The sequence below is a fragment of the Perissodus microlepis genome, chromosome 17 (genome assembly GCF_051167445.1).
Source record: "Perissodus microlepis isolate ML-2025 ecotype Zambia chromosome 17, ASM5116744v1, whole genome shotgun sequence".
In the NCBI taxonomy this organism is placed as follows: Eukaryota; Metazoa; Chordata; class Actinopteri; order Cichliformes; family Cichlidae; genus Perissodus; species Perissodus microlepis.
The window spans coordinates 15,602,717-15,617,159 of NC_140477.1; the positions used below are offsets into that span (position 1 = coordinate 15,602,717).

At 41.0% G+C, this 14,443-nt stretch overlaps 2 protein-coding genes across 2 annotated transcripts; both read right to left on the reverse strand.

Moving 5' to 3' along the window:
* Nucleotides 1-2,002: 2,002 nt before the first annotated feature.
* Nucleotides 2,003-5,027, reverse strand: myf5 (myogenic factor 5). Its single transcript, XM_084910523.1, has 3 exons — nucleotides 4,524-5,027; nucleotides 3,528-3,600; nucleotides 2,003-3,318 (listed from the first exon to the last, which is right to left on the reverse strand). The coding sequence occupies exons 1-3, from the start codon at nucleotides 4,974-4,976 to the stop codon at nucleotides 3,119-3,121; spliced, it is 726 nt and encodes a 241-aa protein (XP_084766649.1). The 5' UTR covers nucleotides 4,977-5,027; the 3' UTR covers nucleotides 2,003-3,118.
* Nucleotides 5,028-10,885: 5,858 nt separating this feature from the next.
* Nucleotides 10,886-12,571, reverse strand: myf6 (myogenic factor 6). Its single transcript, XM_084910524.1, is given in 4 exon segments — nucleotides 10,886-11,167; nucleotides 11,169-11,242; nucleotides 11,349-11,436; nucleotides 12,065-12,571. Coding segments are annotated over 4 exon segments (696 nt in total). The 3' UTR covers nucleotides 10,886-11,140.
* Nucleotides 12,572-14,443: the final 1,872 nt, after the last annotated feature.

The window sequence follows — 14,443 nt, forward strand, 5'->3', positions numbered from 1 at the left end:
TAAATGCTACTCTGGACAATACATTAACAAACACCTTTGGCATATGGAGGAAATTTTTGAGTTTGGAGACTGTAAGAGATAATCAAGTGGAGACTTCTTGCTCAGAGTATTAGAAAAAAACAGAGAACAAAACCACACAAAACAAAAAATGAATTTTGATCATAAATATCGATTATTTATTGACAAACACAATTTATTTTCCCAAAATGTTTGCATGATGCAATTACTGAAATTTATGCATATTAACTATTTAATCTAATTACAGCTCTAAATGAGTTTTTATAATCAAAATGCTGTAAAATCTTAAAAAAAAGAAAAGAAAACATGCACAACACACTGTCAACAATGGCTTGCCCTTTAAAATATGGCTACTGTCAGAAATATGTTATTATCTCACTAAAACTTATTTGACTTTCATGAATTTTCTGAGATTTTCTTTTGTAACCTCTTGGTCACATGCAGCCTAACATTAGACCCTTATGATGATATGCAATCAGGCGATTTAAATTCTGGGTAAGAAGCCAATGCAATGTGCTATGTTAAGTGTGATAATTATTTATTTATTTATTTTTTGCTGAGGCAAAATTTACATACAGATGCTTACATAAGCAGCACGTAGGTGCTCAGTGATTCCTCTTGAAATCTTGGATTCAGTAACACATGAACGTTTTGGTGCTGTTAGCTAAATCCTCAAACAGCATCTTCTGTTCGAGTTATCAACATGTGTCATTTCTTCTTCTCCTGCAGACCTTGGACCCAGATTGGGATGATACCTAAATTAAAAGTGTAATCAGTCATGTGGTTATGAATACTCTGCTATCTCTTGTTTTATGTTATTTTATTATGCTTGAGCCCTGTGCTGTTTTGTCTCCCTATACTTTTATACTGTTTTGTGTTTAAGTTTTGTGGGTAGGGTGGTATTTTATCAATTGTCTATGTTATTGATTCCTCTTTTACTGTTTTTTAATACCTGCTTTAGTGGCCTCAGGACTTTTTACATTACAGAGTATCTTGGGGTTAGTATCTTGCCAAAGGCATATAGACTGGAAGCCAGAGATCCACCTACCTTCCGAAAACCAGATGACCCGCTCTACCTCCTGAGCTACAGACATCCCAAGCCACCCATTATTTGGTTCTCCTGGCCTCATTGGGCAGTGACCTCAAGCGTGTACTATGGTGATTTGCATCAGAGTGTGGAGCATCAGCACCTTTAAGACCATGGTCCTCGGCCGGAAAAAGGGTGAAGTGCTCACCTCTTTTCGGTGAGCGGAGAGAGGACCACAAAATTTACAGATGGATTCACACAATGTCTGCAGTGATGGAGAAGGTCCCGGGGCTGACCCGAGAGATGCCAGAGAGATTATGTCTCTCTCTGGCATCCCTCGGGTCCCAGGCTGGGAGGTCTGGGTGTCTCTACTGAAACTGCTGCTCCCTGCAACTCGAACCTGGATAAGCAGCAGTAAATGAATGTGTTGTTTAGCAAGATTAATGTAACATAACGACAACAAAAAAGAATAAAATAAAAAATTTCTACAAACATCATTATAACTGATGCATTTATATGAAAGCAGCATGGTAATACTTTAGACGATCCAAGTGGAGCTGTATCAGATTTGTGTGGTTTACATTAGATTCTGGTTTTACGTCATAATATGTTTTCGAAATACCTTTCTGACAAATGCACTGACACGGTATTACAGCTTTCCAGCTCATTCGTTGAAAACAAGCTTTCTTAGTGCATGATCAAAGACATGACGGAGTATAACACATATGTGACCCCCTCCCCCTCCGCCGCCTCCTCCTCTTCAGTCACACAATACATGCAATTAGAGGCCATTTGTTCTTAACTCTTGTGTTGATGGTGTAATCAAGGGTGTTAATGATGACTCACATTTGGTAGGAAGGAACAAACAGGTACACACACACACACACACAGAGTGCAGCTTTACACTTCACGAGTACAGAGACACAAAAATGAGTTTAGAGATGTTTTGAATTTTTTCCTTTATTTACACAGTTTTATTGAATCATTTCTGTGATCCAGGAAAGACACCACGAATTTGGCTTTTACACTGCTGTACTGACTCATCAGCAAACAGGCGACATGAATGATTATAGCAGGGTAAAAATGATAAACGATATCAGATGACCTCTATCAGTGATCCTGACACCTTGTTAGCTGAAGAAAACTCCAAGACGTCTGGGACACACCACGTGTGAGGCACATAATAAATAACTTGGCCTTTTATTTTGACAGTTTTTTGGACTCCTAATCATGATTCTGCAAATGAATATAAATCTGCCATCGTAAGGAAAAATTGACCTGTTCTAGAAACAATATTTTTTTAAATCTTCAAAAAGCCAAAGAGATCAAAAGATAAAAACTGAAATGGCAGCAGTCGCTTTCAGCATCGGTGAACTGTTCATAATTAATTAACTTTTGCTGAAAAGCTCTATTAAAGTGAGTGAGATTCATGCTAATTAGGATTTTCAACTTTTTTTGCAAACATTTTATTTTTTGGTCTCCAAAATTTCAGCGTAGCATTTGATTAACTAGAAAAAAAAACTGGTTTCTAAATGCAAAAAAAGTAGAAAAAAGACCAAAGAACAAAACGGGGGATGTAACAGTGTAGCACAACACTCCTTCAATTCAGTTCACTTTTTATTCATGTATATATAGTGCCAATAAAAGCAACATTAGTCATTTCATGACACTTTACAATAAAAAAAAAGAATAATTAAAAAATAAAAAAGTGGGGATAAAAAAAACTCCCTTTTAACAGGACAAAACCTGCTAAAACTCACACTCACCTGAACTGAACTGCTTAAATACCATTTCTTTTTTGAATAATGCAACATTACATCAGCTGTTATAATTAAATATGTCTCAGTGGGGATAATAGAAAGTATAGAATAAATGGGCATTTACATTACATATTTACAATCTCATGTACAGTACAAAAGCTGGCCGCCGCGTGTCCCTCAGGTTCTGCTGGGTTTTCCTCCCACTTGCCCAAAACTAGTTCTTATCGCTTTTGGTTGCAAATGCAGCTGGTGTTGGGTAAAAGCACGGCGCCCGCCTGAGGCAATATATATTCACATCAAAGCAAGGTTTGCTTCACAGGACGTGGTAGACGGGCCTGGATCCGGGGCTCTCCGGTGTGCAGGGCTGTGAGTCAGAGCTGCCGGGGGAGAAGCTGGATGTGTTTCTAAGGCCAGCCGGCCCACAGCTACTGGACTCCACTGAGGACAGGCGGTCCACGATACTGGACAGGCACTCCAGACTGGACGCTCCGGCTGCTTTATCATCCATGCTATCTGATGAAGAGGATCCCAAATTCAAATTAGCCAAATTTGGATCATACAGCTCGGCATGTTATATAAGCTGACTTTAGAGATGGAAACTTAATAAAATAAAGTCTAAATATAACATAATCTGCTGTTCAGGTATTAGTTTTTTAAAGCCTTGCAGGCAAGAATTCACATTATATTCATATCAAACTGCTGCTTAAGTTAAAAGGTCTTACTGTTCTTTGCATATGAATAGCCATTGCTGTAGTTTGCATTCAGCTGTTGCCACACTGGACTGTTGCTGTCAGCCTGAAAGGAAATGAAAAATTGAATTTACCCTTGAATTCCTTCAAATACTTACAAACAGACAGATATGATAAACTGCTTGTTTAAACCGCTGTGTTATATTGGATAGGAAGAAAACACCCAGTGCAGTGCCCGCCATGATATTCCGGACAGGCTAATAAATCCTGAATTCCAAAGTTATTGGCTTCTTTATTTCACATGCACCTTAAAGCCAAAGTGGTTTTTTGTGCTCTCCCCTCCCCGGCCCGACTCCGAGTGTAGCGAATCGATTGTATCAGTGGAAGCAACACCAGTTTGTGCAAGATGACACTTTCTCCTAGTAAATCTGCAGAAAATCCTGGCAGCGGTGCAGAACATGCAGTCAGGATGGAATGCAGAAAAGCGCCCAGTTTTGCCTGCCAGACTTCAGTAAGGTGGATTTAGGTTGGTTTAATGGGGCTATAAAGTGTCCGGTGGTGGGAAAGCCATTAGTCCAATCCAGCGTTATAAGTTGTTTTTGTATTATTTGATGCAAAGTCACCTTCAAACAGAGATTCAATATGACCTGTAATAATAAGCATCACAAGCAGAGGACGGAGATTCTTGTAAGACAACATAATAGATGTTTGCATTAAGGAATTATGGGAGGTGTATGCCATGCATGGAAAACCATGATAATTATGGTCTTGAGGCAAAGCAAGCTCATTTGATTAACAGGTTGCTAAAGTGGAAATCAGGGTTCTGCATTGAAATAAAAAACTTGATAAGGTAAAGAGAACTGATAGAAGTGCTCTTGTTCAACACTGATGATGACTTTAGAAGTAAACAACAATAAAGACCTTTTCCGGGATTTGCTGTGCAGTGGTTCTAATTTCTTTGCTGCTCAAGACCCTGATAAAACCAGGCATTTGCATAAAGAGGCTGAAGATGAGGATCAGCGGTCTTACCATGCCATCAGAGCAGCTGGACAGCGGGCTTCCAGGCTCAGAGCTGCTCTCTCCAGGTAGGCCATAAAAGTTTTCCACCTGTTCTCGTAGCAGCTCCTGCAGGCTCTCGATGTACTGGATGGCGTTGCGCAGGATCTCCACCTTGGGCAGGCGCTGGCTGGGGTTGGCCGAAGTGCAACGCCTCAAAGCCTCAAAAGCGTGGTTCACCTTCTTCAGCCGCCGGCGCTCGCGCATGGTGGCAGCCCGTCTGCGATCCACAAAGCTCGACTTGCGCTTGCAGGCCTTACAGGCCCACTGGAGGCAATGTCCTGGCTGGTGGGGGGCTCCTGGAACCCTGACGTGCTCGTCCTCCTCGGAGCCAGCGAGCTCCATGCCTGGGCCGAAATCCAGGCTGTCTGGAGAGGAAGCACATGCTCTGTCATAGTAGACCTGTGATGGCAAGAAGACATCCATGGCTTGTTAAAGTCTGAATAGATGGAGAAGGAGATGGCCGCAAAGGAAGTAAGGAAGAAGGGTAGTAGAGTTTGGGTGAAAGAGAAGAGACCTCTGAGTGATATGAGGGGTCTGTTGCCCCAGGCCCCCCTTATATGCCCCGAGGCCAAAGCCCAGGGCCCACATTGGCCAGATCTAATTACCATGGCCCATTGGCCCAGCCAGAAGGCAGGCAGGAGTCGGCCCTTCTCCCTCCCTGCCCCATCCCAACTCGTTGCTTCGCACCCCCCAGTACCCTGTGGAGTTTCCCACATCTGCACTTACTGGTGTTTTCCCACTCATCAACACTCTTCTCTTACAAGTCCACAATTAATACAAGGCTTAGAGATGTTTAAGGGGAGTGCAGCTTTGACCAAAGCTGGCATGTTTTAAAGCGCTAATAAGTATTGTAATGTATTATTTATGCTGCATGTATCTGTAACCAGCCTTTAGGCATCATGTCATAGCGCACAGTGAAAGTGACACGTGGCTGTGAAGACATGAACATCGCAGTGTTTTTAGTTTAGTCAAATTCTGCTGAAAAAGAGGGTGACCACTTGTTGGAGTATGCAGGGCAATTTTTACGCTGAAGACAACAGCGTTGCAGATGCAGCCCAGCTGCGAAGGAAGGTGTAGCATTTCAAGCCCTGTGAATTCACATTAGTGCGGTAAGCCGCCCCCCCCATAAACACTCAAACTCATTACTTAAGGTGCTGTGAATGAGCCGATCCCTGTTTGCCAAAGCTCATTAAAACAGTAATTATTGCACTGACACCATTGCACAACTCCCTGCAACATTGAGGGACCAAATTTTAACCGTTAAAAGTTATTGACACGACTCAAGCACACAACAGATGGCCGTGATGGTGCAGAGGCTTTCATTCAAGGGGATGACTCAGGGATTACGGAGTGAGGATGTTTACAGTGAAGATAATTCAATATTTGTCCCTGTAGTGGCTCTCCAACTTCTTTTTTTTTTTTTTCGGACTGATAAACATTCAAGTCCCACATCCCGCAGTTTTTAATCCATCTTTAACAATAACAGAGGATCTGAGCTGAATTTTTGAAGGCCAACACTGCAGAATCAGCAAATCACATTCATTCTTATGTCCCTTCCTTGGGGTCCTCACCCCAATGTTTGAGGCTAATTTAACAGAATAAAAGTATACAGTGAAAACGATCCAAAGCCTTTTCTCAAATTGCTTTTTCCCCATATTTTAACATCCCTGTAGTTAGAAGATAAAGTGTCTCCATTTAAGATTTGCAGCAACATCTAAAGATTCTGAAATGATGCTTTTCACAGTTTGACCCAGTCCAGCTGGTTTAGGTAATGATGTTGGTGACAGCTTACAAGGATACAATGCGGATATTTCTCACAATGTGTCAAAGCGTTTGGCACGACCCCCACTCCCTCCAGCCCCATCACCACTTCTCTGGGAACTGCGCCCACCTAAGAAAACACCAGTACCTGCTGCTGCCTCTGAATTGCCGTCGGAGTTTGGATTAGGCACAGCTGAAGAAGACATCGGCTCGCCTGAGCTTGTAGCTAGCTGCGAAGATCAAAGGCTGTTTAGACTGAGAACAACTCGGACAATGAGAAAACCTGGCATCAGCTTAATTGAGCCGGGGGGTTAGATTAGTGCAGCACATGGCGTAATGATGCGGGGAGACGATATTGCGCGCAGGCTGGAGATGTGATCTGCGCACTCGGCTCGTCTCTGGGGAGCTCTCCGAGGTTGCTTTTTTGTTGTTCTCAAGGGTCAAAGACAGAGTTAAGTGAAGGGCAGGAGGTGATCTTTTTATGTTTCATCTGCCTCACGTCTGAAAACCTTATTTCTTCTAAAGTGCCTCACGCTTTGACTTTATGCTGCTTGCTTGGTGCTGCACCATCCCCCAGATAGAGAGGCAGTGCATCGCTTACACTCCTCCTCCCAATTAGCAAAATAAACGGTTTTATGGAAATCTATAAATAAATGTATTTTTATTTAATAAATCCAAACTATCCAGAGTTATAGGATTTACGGTATATACTTGTCAGAACAGTAAAAGTACTGAGTGGCCACTTTGAATACCATCAAAAGTTGTCGGGATTAAAAAGTGGTTTAGCGGCTTTTTGTGTGTGTGTGTGTGTGGGGGGGGGGGGGGGGGGTATTCCTTTTTATAATACAAATGTCAAAACTTTTTAAAAGGAAAAAAAAAAACTGTAAAAATATGTAAAATGTAAGTTGAGTAATTAAGTACGTGATTATGATGCAGGTAACAGTGTGAAAATTAAGTCAATCTTAAAATGCAAGTTTGTGTAAATTACAAGAATCCCATTGAGATTTATTGAACCTCTCGATGTGTTCACTTGACCCAGTGGTTCTCAGACTTTTTCTACCATGCCCCACTCCAGAGGCCAAACACAGCCCATGTCCCCTTTTCTGTCTTATTGACATTTAAGTTGAATTTTATTTAAAATAAAAAGATCAAATATATATTTATTCGAGTTAGGTTAACTTCATGGCACAGAAGAAGCAAGAGGAAGTCATGGAGAGGTGGGCAGGAAGTCAGAATATATGATCAAAATATAAAAACAACAGCAGTTTGTGCTGTTTCATGTTTGTGAACATAAATATTCCCTTAAATAAAAAAGGTACCTCTGCACGAATTTCCAACTTTATTTTAAGTCCCTGAACACATTTGAAAATGGGAGGTGTGGTGGACTCCAAAGACCTAAGCTTAAAACATTCAGATCACAGTTGTTCACATATTTGTATGATTTTTAAATATGTTTTTAAGTAGGAATGTGTTACTTGGTGAGTTTAGAAAAAGTAATGGTTTGGGTTAGTGCAACTATTATACATAAATATAATAAATAAATAAATAAAGTTTAGTTTAACTTTATCAGTAAAAAAAATGCATGCTGACATGAAAATGGTATTGCTGGGGGGGAAGACCCCTTCCAATGCCCAACAGTGGGCACGTCCCTGTTAAAATATCATACTGATTAGATGTTTAAAATGTTATAATCTGAAAGAAAAACTCTATTGCTCCTAACTGGGTCCTTACCTCAGTTTGCTCTACATGAAAAGCTGTGGATGAAAGGAAAAAAGCAAACAAAAGCAGTCAAATAAAATCAAAATCAAAAGAAAGAACAATGGATTTTATTTTTCAAAGCACAGTGTTTTTGGTTAAAGGCAATTTCCCACCCACATAAAATCCAAGTCCATATTACATTCCCCACAAGAACAAATGAAAAAAAAATGAGTGGCAACACCATTTGTGTTGGCAGCGAGCAGAAAGAGGTGCACCTCCAGCCCCGTCAGTACTGAATCCTTTCCTAGCAGGATATTCAAGGAAAGTCTGAGTAAATCAGAGCATTTCAGCCTCCAGGCTTATCCCCCCTCCTATAACAGCTCGCCTTTCATCAGCTTTAACTTTTAAAACGCTGCCTTCACAGCCAAATGACAATTATATGGTGTCATCAGTAACACCGAAATCCCCGTAAAGTCATACAAGAGAAAGTCTGGACTTGGAGAGAGCAGGGCTATTTGTGTGAGCATGCACACAGTCAGATGGTGCAAACACAAAAATAAGACAATGAGGTTCAAAATGCAGTCAATACAACTCTACTAACAGCACAGAAAAGAAATGTGCTTGTATTCACCACCACCCCTAAAAACCCACACACTCATCTGAGTTCTTTTTTTTAAATGTGATTACCGGCCTCCATTGTAACAGATATTACATCCACTGCTACACATATGAGCTGCAAAGTAAGTATCACTGCTATCAGAATGAGTGAGTAGGAGCCCATTAAAATCACATTACTGTTAGCGCTATCGGATTTCTGTCTGGTTTCTACAGAAAAAAAAGGATATTTAGTATAAGATGTATGCATGCTGAATAATACCATATCATACAGAACCTTGCATTAGTGTATGTTTACCAGCTTTAATTTAGTTTGGTTCTGGAAGTGTTAACTTCATTTTGGGAATAAAAGTACACAGTACTGTGAAAGTAATATTGCACAAACTTTTACTTTGAACTTTGAAGTATTTTTTATTAATCCACACTCAAGTAGCTAAAGAAAAACCAAGAGTGTTATGCTTTATTCAGAACGTGCACCTATGCATGCTGAAGTAAAAAAGATTTCCGGTATCTTTATATTAAATGTGGTAGAGGTGTTGTGTAGATAGGGAAACACACACTGCCCCAAAGCTAGAAAGACTAATGCACAAACCAACAGATCTTGTAAGAGCGCTGCAGGTTTTCTTTTGTTGGAAATTGTCGAGCCACTACATTAAAAACAAACTCAATTCAATTACCTGTTCTAGACTAGTTAATAAATAAAAGGACATGTGTACATGATGTGCCTTAATGAGAGGAAACACTGGCATAAAATATAGAATGAAAAAAGCCTCACAGCTGTGGGAAGAAAGGTCCCTCTAATTAGCTTTGTAGAGCGTATTGGCATCCTGAACCAGTCACTCAACACACTTCAGACTACTTAAAATACATAGAACACCAAACAGACGAAGGCCTCCAAACCTCTGAACTTTCTTCCTGGTTGTTTTTAATGAATTATTGAAGATACTGAAAAGGAGTCAATATACATAGCAAAAAGTGTGTTCAAGTTAGAGGAGGAACACCTCAAATTTGATTCCAAGCACACTACTTGAGTAAAATTGTTTTTCTTTGCACCACTGCTAAAGCAAAGCTTTGAGATATGCATTGTTCTCCCTTGGCTTAATATTTCATTGAGGTCTTTAACTCCTTATGAACTTGGCATGTGTGCGCGAGAGACACTTTGTGTGTTCATATCTGTGTGTGCGGCTGCAGGCCTGAGAGATGAGGCAGAGTCTCAAAGGTCAACCACGGCTCTGTGTCATCTGCTAAGATCTGAAGGAGCGCAGCGCACCCCCCCAACATCATCAACAAACACCCCTTTATCATGTCAATACAAGACTCGGTGGATTTCCATGTCATTAGCATCATGTCACACGTTTAAATAGCTCGTGTGTGAACGCTTTGCCACCAGATGATGAAGCTAGCGATGATGAATTAATGGCTCAGATAACTTCATTATCCTGCTGGGCTTTGCACTTATGCCTGCAACCCAAGTTTCCACGTCCCCAACATATGATAGGAGAGGAGAGCAGAGGCACGCTGTGTTTGTCGGAGACTCGAGTTACTGTTGTGGGCCCAGGCCTGCTGGATGCCAGTTGGAACAGAGAGAGCAGCAAAATGTTTCAGGGCTGTTTAAATGGTTTATATGGACCTCTAGTAGAATGTTGAATGTTAAGGGAACTGGCAGATCTTGAGCAAATAGCTTTTTTTTAATTGTTGTGGGTTTTTTTAATGCAACCAGCAGAGGTATTTTTAAATGAGGTGGCAAAAGAGCCCGAGAACAAGACAGGGGAGGCCCACTGAAAATCAAACTATTTATTCATCCATTCACTTCCGCTGGAGCCTATCCCAGCTGTCTTAGGGCGAGAGGCTGGATACACCCTGGACAGATCAGAGCAGGAGGAAATAAAAACAGGAAACTGAGGCTACAATTTGCCAGCAATCGCTAAAAATGGATAAGAGAAGAGTGGAAAAAGTTGCCTGGTCTGATGAGTCTTGATTTCTACTGAGCTGTATCCAAGGTTCAGAGTGATGGTGGTGGTGTAATGGTCTGGGGGTTATTTTCTTGGCATGCTTTGGGCTGCTTAGTACCAACTGCATCTATGTCATGAAGGATTAAGGCAGTTCTGAAGGTAAAGGAGGGTTTAATAGAGTATCAGTCCTGAGTAACTAATAAGGATCAGATGTTCCATCCAAAATACAATGGATTGCAAACACCAATCTGGCATGCCCTTGCAAATAAATATACCAAGGTTTGCACAACTGCGAGAGTAGAACTGAGTCATTTATTTTGTTGGTCAGCTGTGTACAATATATAAAGAGAATTTCAGCTTCCTTAAAGCCAAGGTTAGCCTTTGGACACAAAATAAATACATCTAAACTTCATGTTAATATAAAATATGTACAAATCTTTTGCGCTTCCTGTACAAATGAAGTACTTACAAACAGAAATCAGAATGGTTTAGTATAGCAAAAATAGTTCACAGATGATCAGAATAGATCATATTGAAAATGTCAGATAGTTTGCTAATGTTTCAGTTTTCTGAGACGTCCTCACTGACTGCTGTCGTTGGTGATGCTGTCCACGATGGAGGACAGCCGCAGGAGGCTGGAGGACGCGGAAGACTCACTGGCTCCTAAAATGAAAGGACTTATGATACCACATGATGTTTTCTGGTTTTCTCTTTTTTTTAAATGAATTTACACCTGACTTCAAGCAAAGGTAGTGTGCAAGGTGTGTACCTTCTCTGCGGTTCATTGCTGAAGTGGAATGGTCAGCAGAGGTTGGCCAAGCCTCAGAGGATTTCTTCCAGTGGTACTCACCGGCCACCTGTAAAAAACACACATTATCCATATTCTTTTCCACATAGCCTCATTTATCCTGTTTTCTTTCCCTCACCACGAACCAGTCACGGCAGATGAGCCAAGTTCCTTCCTCATGAAAGGGAGTTTTTCCTTCCCACAGTCACCAAGTACATTTCCATAGGAGTTTGTTTGATTCTCTGTATTATTGTAGGGTCTTTACCTTACAATATAAAGCACCTTTAGGTGACTGTTGTGATTTGGGGCTACATAAATAAGAGCGAATTGATTAAATATTATTGCCTGTAATATGAAGAAAAAACTTTTAAATTATTGCAGAAACAGGCTGCTATTACTGAGAAGCATTCAACATTCAATAAGAAAGTAATTAAAAGTATTCAAAGACCATGACGTGAGAAGTTTGTAATTATATTATTAGTGAAAACCACACTGTTAGATTAAAAAAATCAGTGTGGCACAGAGTAATAAGCATTCACGTTATAATGTCATTAATGAGCACCACAAACACATTAAAAGTCCAAACTGGGATATTCTTGATCGGGTGAGGAATAATCTAAAATCCACAGATGCACAGATTTACACATTCATGTGAATAGTATGAGGAGTTTCCTCTTCAGGTTGGTATACTCGCTCACATTGTTTTCTTTTGTGTCACATGGAGATCCGGTTTTCTCCTGCTCGTCCAGCGTCTGCAGCAGCTCCTGCAGCCTCTCTATGTAGCTGATGGCGCTGCGTAAAATCTCCACTTTGGGTAGCCTCTGGTTGGGATTGGCTACGGTCTTCCTCTTCAGTGCGTCGAAGGCTTCGTTGATCTTCTTAAGCCTCCTCCTCTCCCTGAGGGTCGCAGCCTTACGTCTATCCGTGGGAGCCGTCTTTCTCTTGCAGATCTTACAGGCCCACATGAGGCACTGACCCTCGCAGTGCGCCCGGAGACCCGGAGGCGCGGGGACGTGCTCCTCTCCGCTGCTCTCCCCACCGGACGGGACATTATCGTGACCCGCTTGGGACAGTGGGCTGTCATTGCCATTGTACAGAGGGGAAACCCCTGCCATGTCCAAGTGCTGTAGTGGTCCATGATCTGCTTCCTCCAGATAGCGCAAATCATTAAAAAGATAACTGTTGGTCTCGAAAAGGTCCATCATATTGTTGCACTCCTCACTCTGTTTTCACACTGGGTCTCTGGCATTTAAATAGAGCAGCGAGGACACAAGTCAACAGATTATATATAGAATGTGAAACTCTATCCAACACTTTGGCTGCCACACTGCAACAACCATCTTTTTTTTTTCAATCGGTCTTCACAACATACCGACTTTGTACAGACAGAAATGTCCCCTCAGGTTTCATAACAGGTGCATGTGCGTTATATTTCACAATGAAAAAGTAAATGTTACAGGATAGAGAGATTACTGTTTCTCGCTTTTATCCATACATCACAGGGGGCTCTAATTTGTAGCAAAACACTTCATTAATAGTTATTAATAACTCATTAGTGTGTTTTTAAGTAACTGGACAAAAGCTCTGTGTTGCCAGGTTGGGTTGTAAAAAGTGTCTTTAACTGCTATGTCTGCAGCATAGTTTTAATTGTACGAATGAATGATTGGAAATGATCCTTTCCAAATAGGATTACATGGCAATCAAGGTTACGAATCATTGCTGTAAAAATCTGATTCTTAAACCTAAAGAAAGAGAGTGTGGAGAGTTTCCATAATCTTCATTTTCCACCCTTCTTAACCACTGAGAGGGTCACAAAGTGCTGGAGGCGTCAGGCGTCAACCATGGGGCATCTTCAAATGAAATTCATTCAATTCTCAGTCTCTTTAACTGACAAGCCTTCTTAATCATCAATACCAGCTGACATGAAGAATTATTCTCACTCTTAAACTGCCAATGAAGTCGCTAGTTAAATTTTGTTCTATGAATTTGACGACATCACAAAAAAGAAAGGGCTTTAAGTTGATCAGTTTTTAAGAAGCCTTCACTGAGCAAGAGGCACTGAACACTGCCAACCATACAGCCCATCAAAGAGACACAGACATCCACACACACTCGAATCCACACGTAAAGACAATTGAGTTACAACTTAAAATGGCATGACAACAGTTTTGGTCTGCGAGAGGAAACCTGTGCAGAGAAAAGTAGAATATGCAAACTTCTGGAAAAAAAAAGGCCTCAGGCAAGTTTGAACCTACAACTATTCTTACTGTGGTGGCAGTTAATAAACAAATTTAAGGCTATTTCAGATGCCCTGGAGATCTTTTTTTTTTTGGAAACACCACATGAAGGAAGGAAGCTAATAAACTTCTAAACCCAAAAAAGAGAAAATCAGGTTGCATGATGGGTTGTGTATAGGGCTGCCACGATTAGTCGACTAGTCACGATTACGTCGACTATCAAAATCGTCGACGACTAATTTAATAGTCGACGCATCGTTTGAAGCTTTGTAAGATCACAAAAGACGCAGGAATAAGTAGTAGGATTTAAGAGTGTAATAACGGACTGAAACAGAAGATGGCAGCACTGCATGTACAAGGATGCCAGCTGCCGTTAAACCCCGAAGAAGAAGAAGTAGCTCTGTCCCAGAATTCATAGCGCAGCCTACCTCAGTTTCCAACAATGGCGGCAGCTAGTTAGTTTTAATGTTACTCTTATTATTCTTTCTGGGTCACAAAATAAACGTTTAACATATTTTCAGGCGAGAATGTAGCTGTGTAAACCTCAAATATCTGCTCAGTTTATCAAGACACCACATATTTTCAAAAGCGCTCCGACGTTTTCAGAGACGTCTGTTACCCACTAGCTCGATAGCTAGCCGGGGGCAAGGCTCACTAGAGTCGTGAGAACACCGGACTCCCGGCTTCAAACCCACCTCCGTCTTTCGCTACTCAGGTTAAACATATATAAGTCACTTAGATAACTTAAATATTTTATTGTTTGGCTTTTTTTAGTATTTTATTTGTTCCTGAGTAAATCGGTTTGGCTGAGATCAAAGTTATAGTTTTTACACAGCTGAA

What these genes read in the sequence shown, in the direction of transcription:
- myf5 (XM_084910523.1), bottom strand. Translation starts at nt 4,976, where the DNA reads ATGGATGTCTTCTTGCCATCACAGGTCTACTATGACAGAGCATGTGCT. An exon ending in CCAGCTGCTCTGATGGCATG is followed by an intron (nt 3,601 to 4,523) that starts GTAAGACCGCTG and finishes ATTTCCTTTCAG; the next exon opens with GCTGACAGCAACAGTCCAGT. An exon ending in CTATTCATATGCAAAGAACA is followed by an intron (nt 3,319 to 3,527) that starts GTAAGACCTTTT and finishes CCTCTTCATCAG; the next exon opens with ATAGCATGGATGATAAAGCA.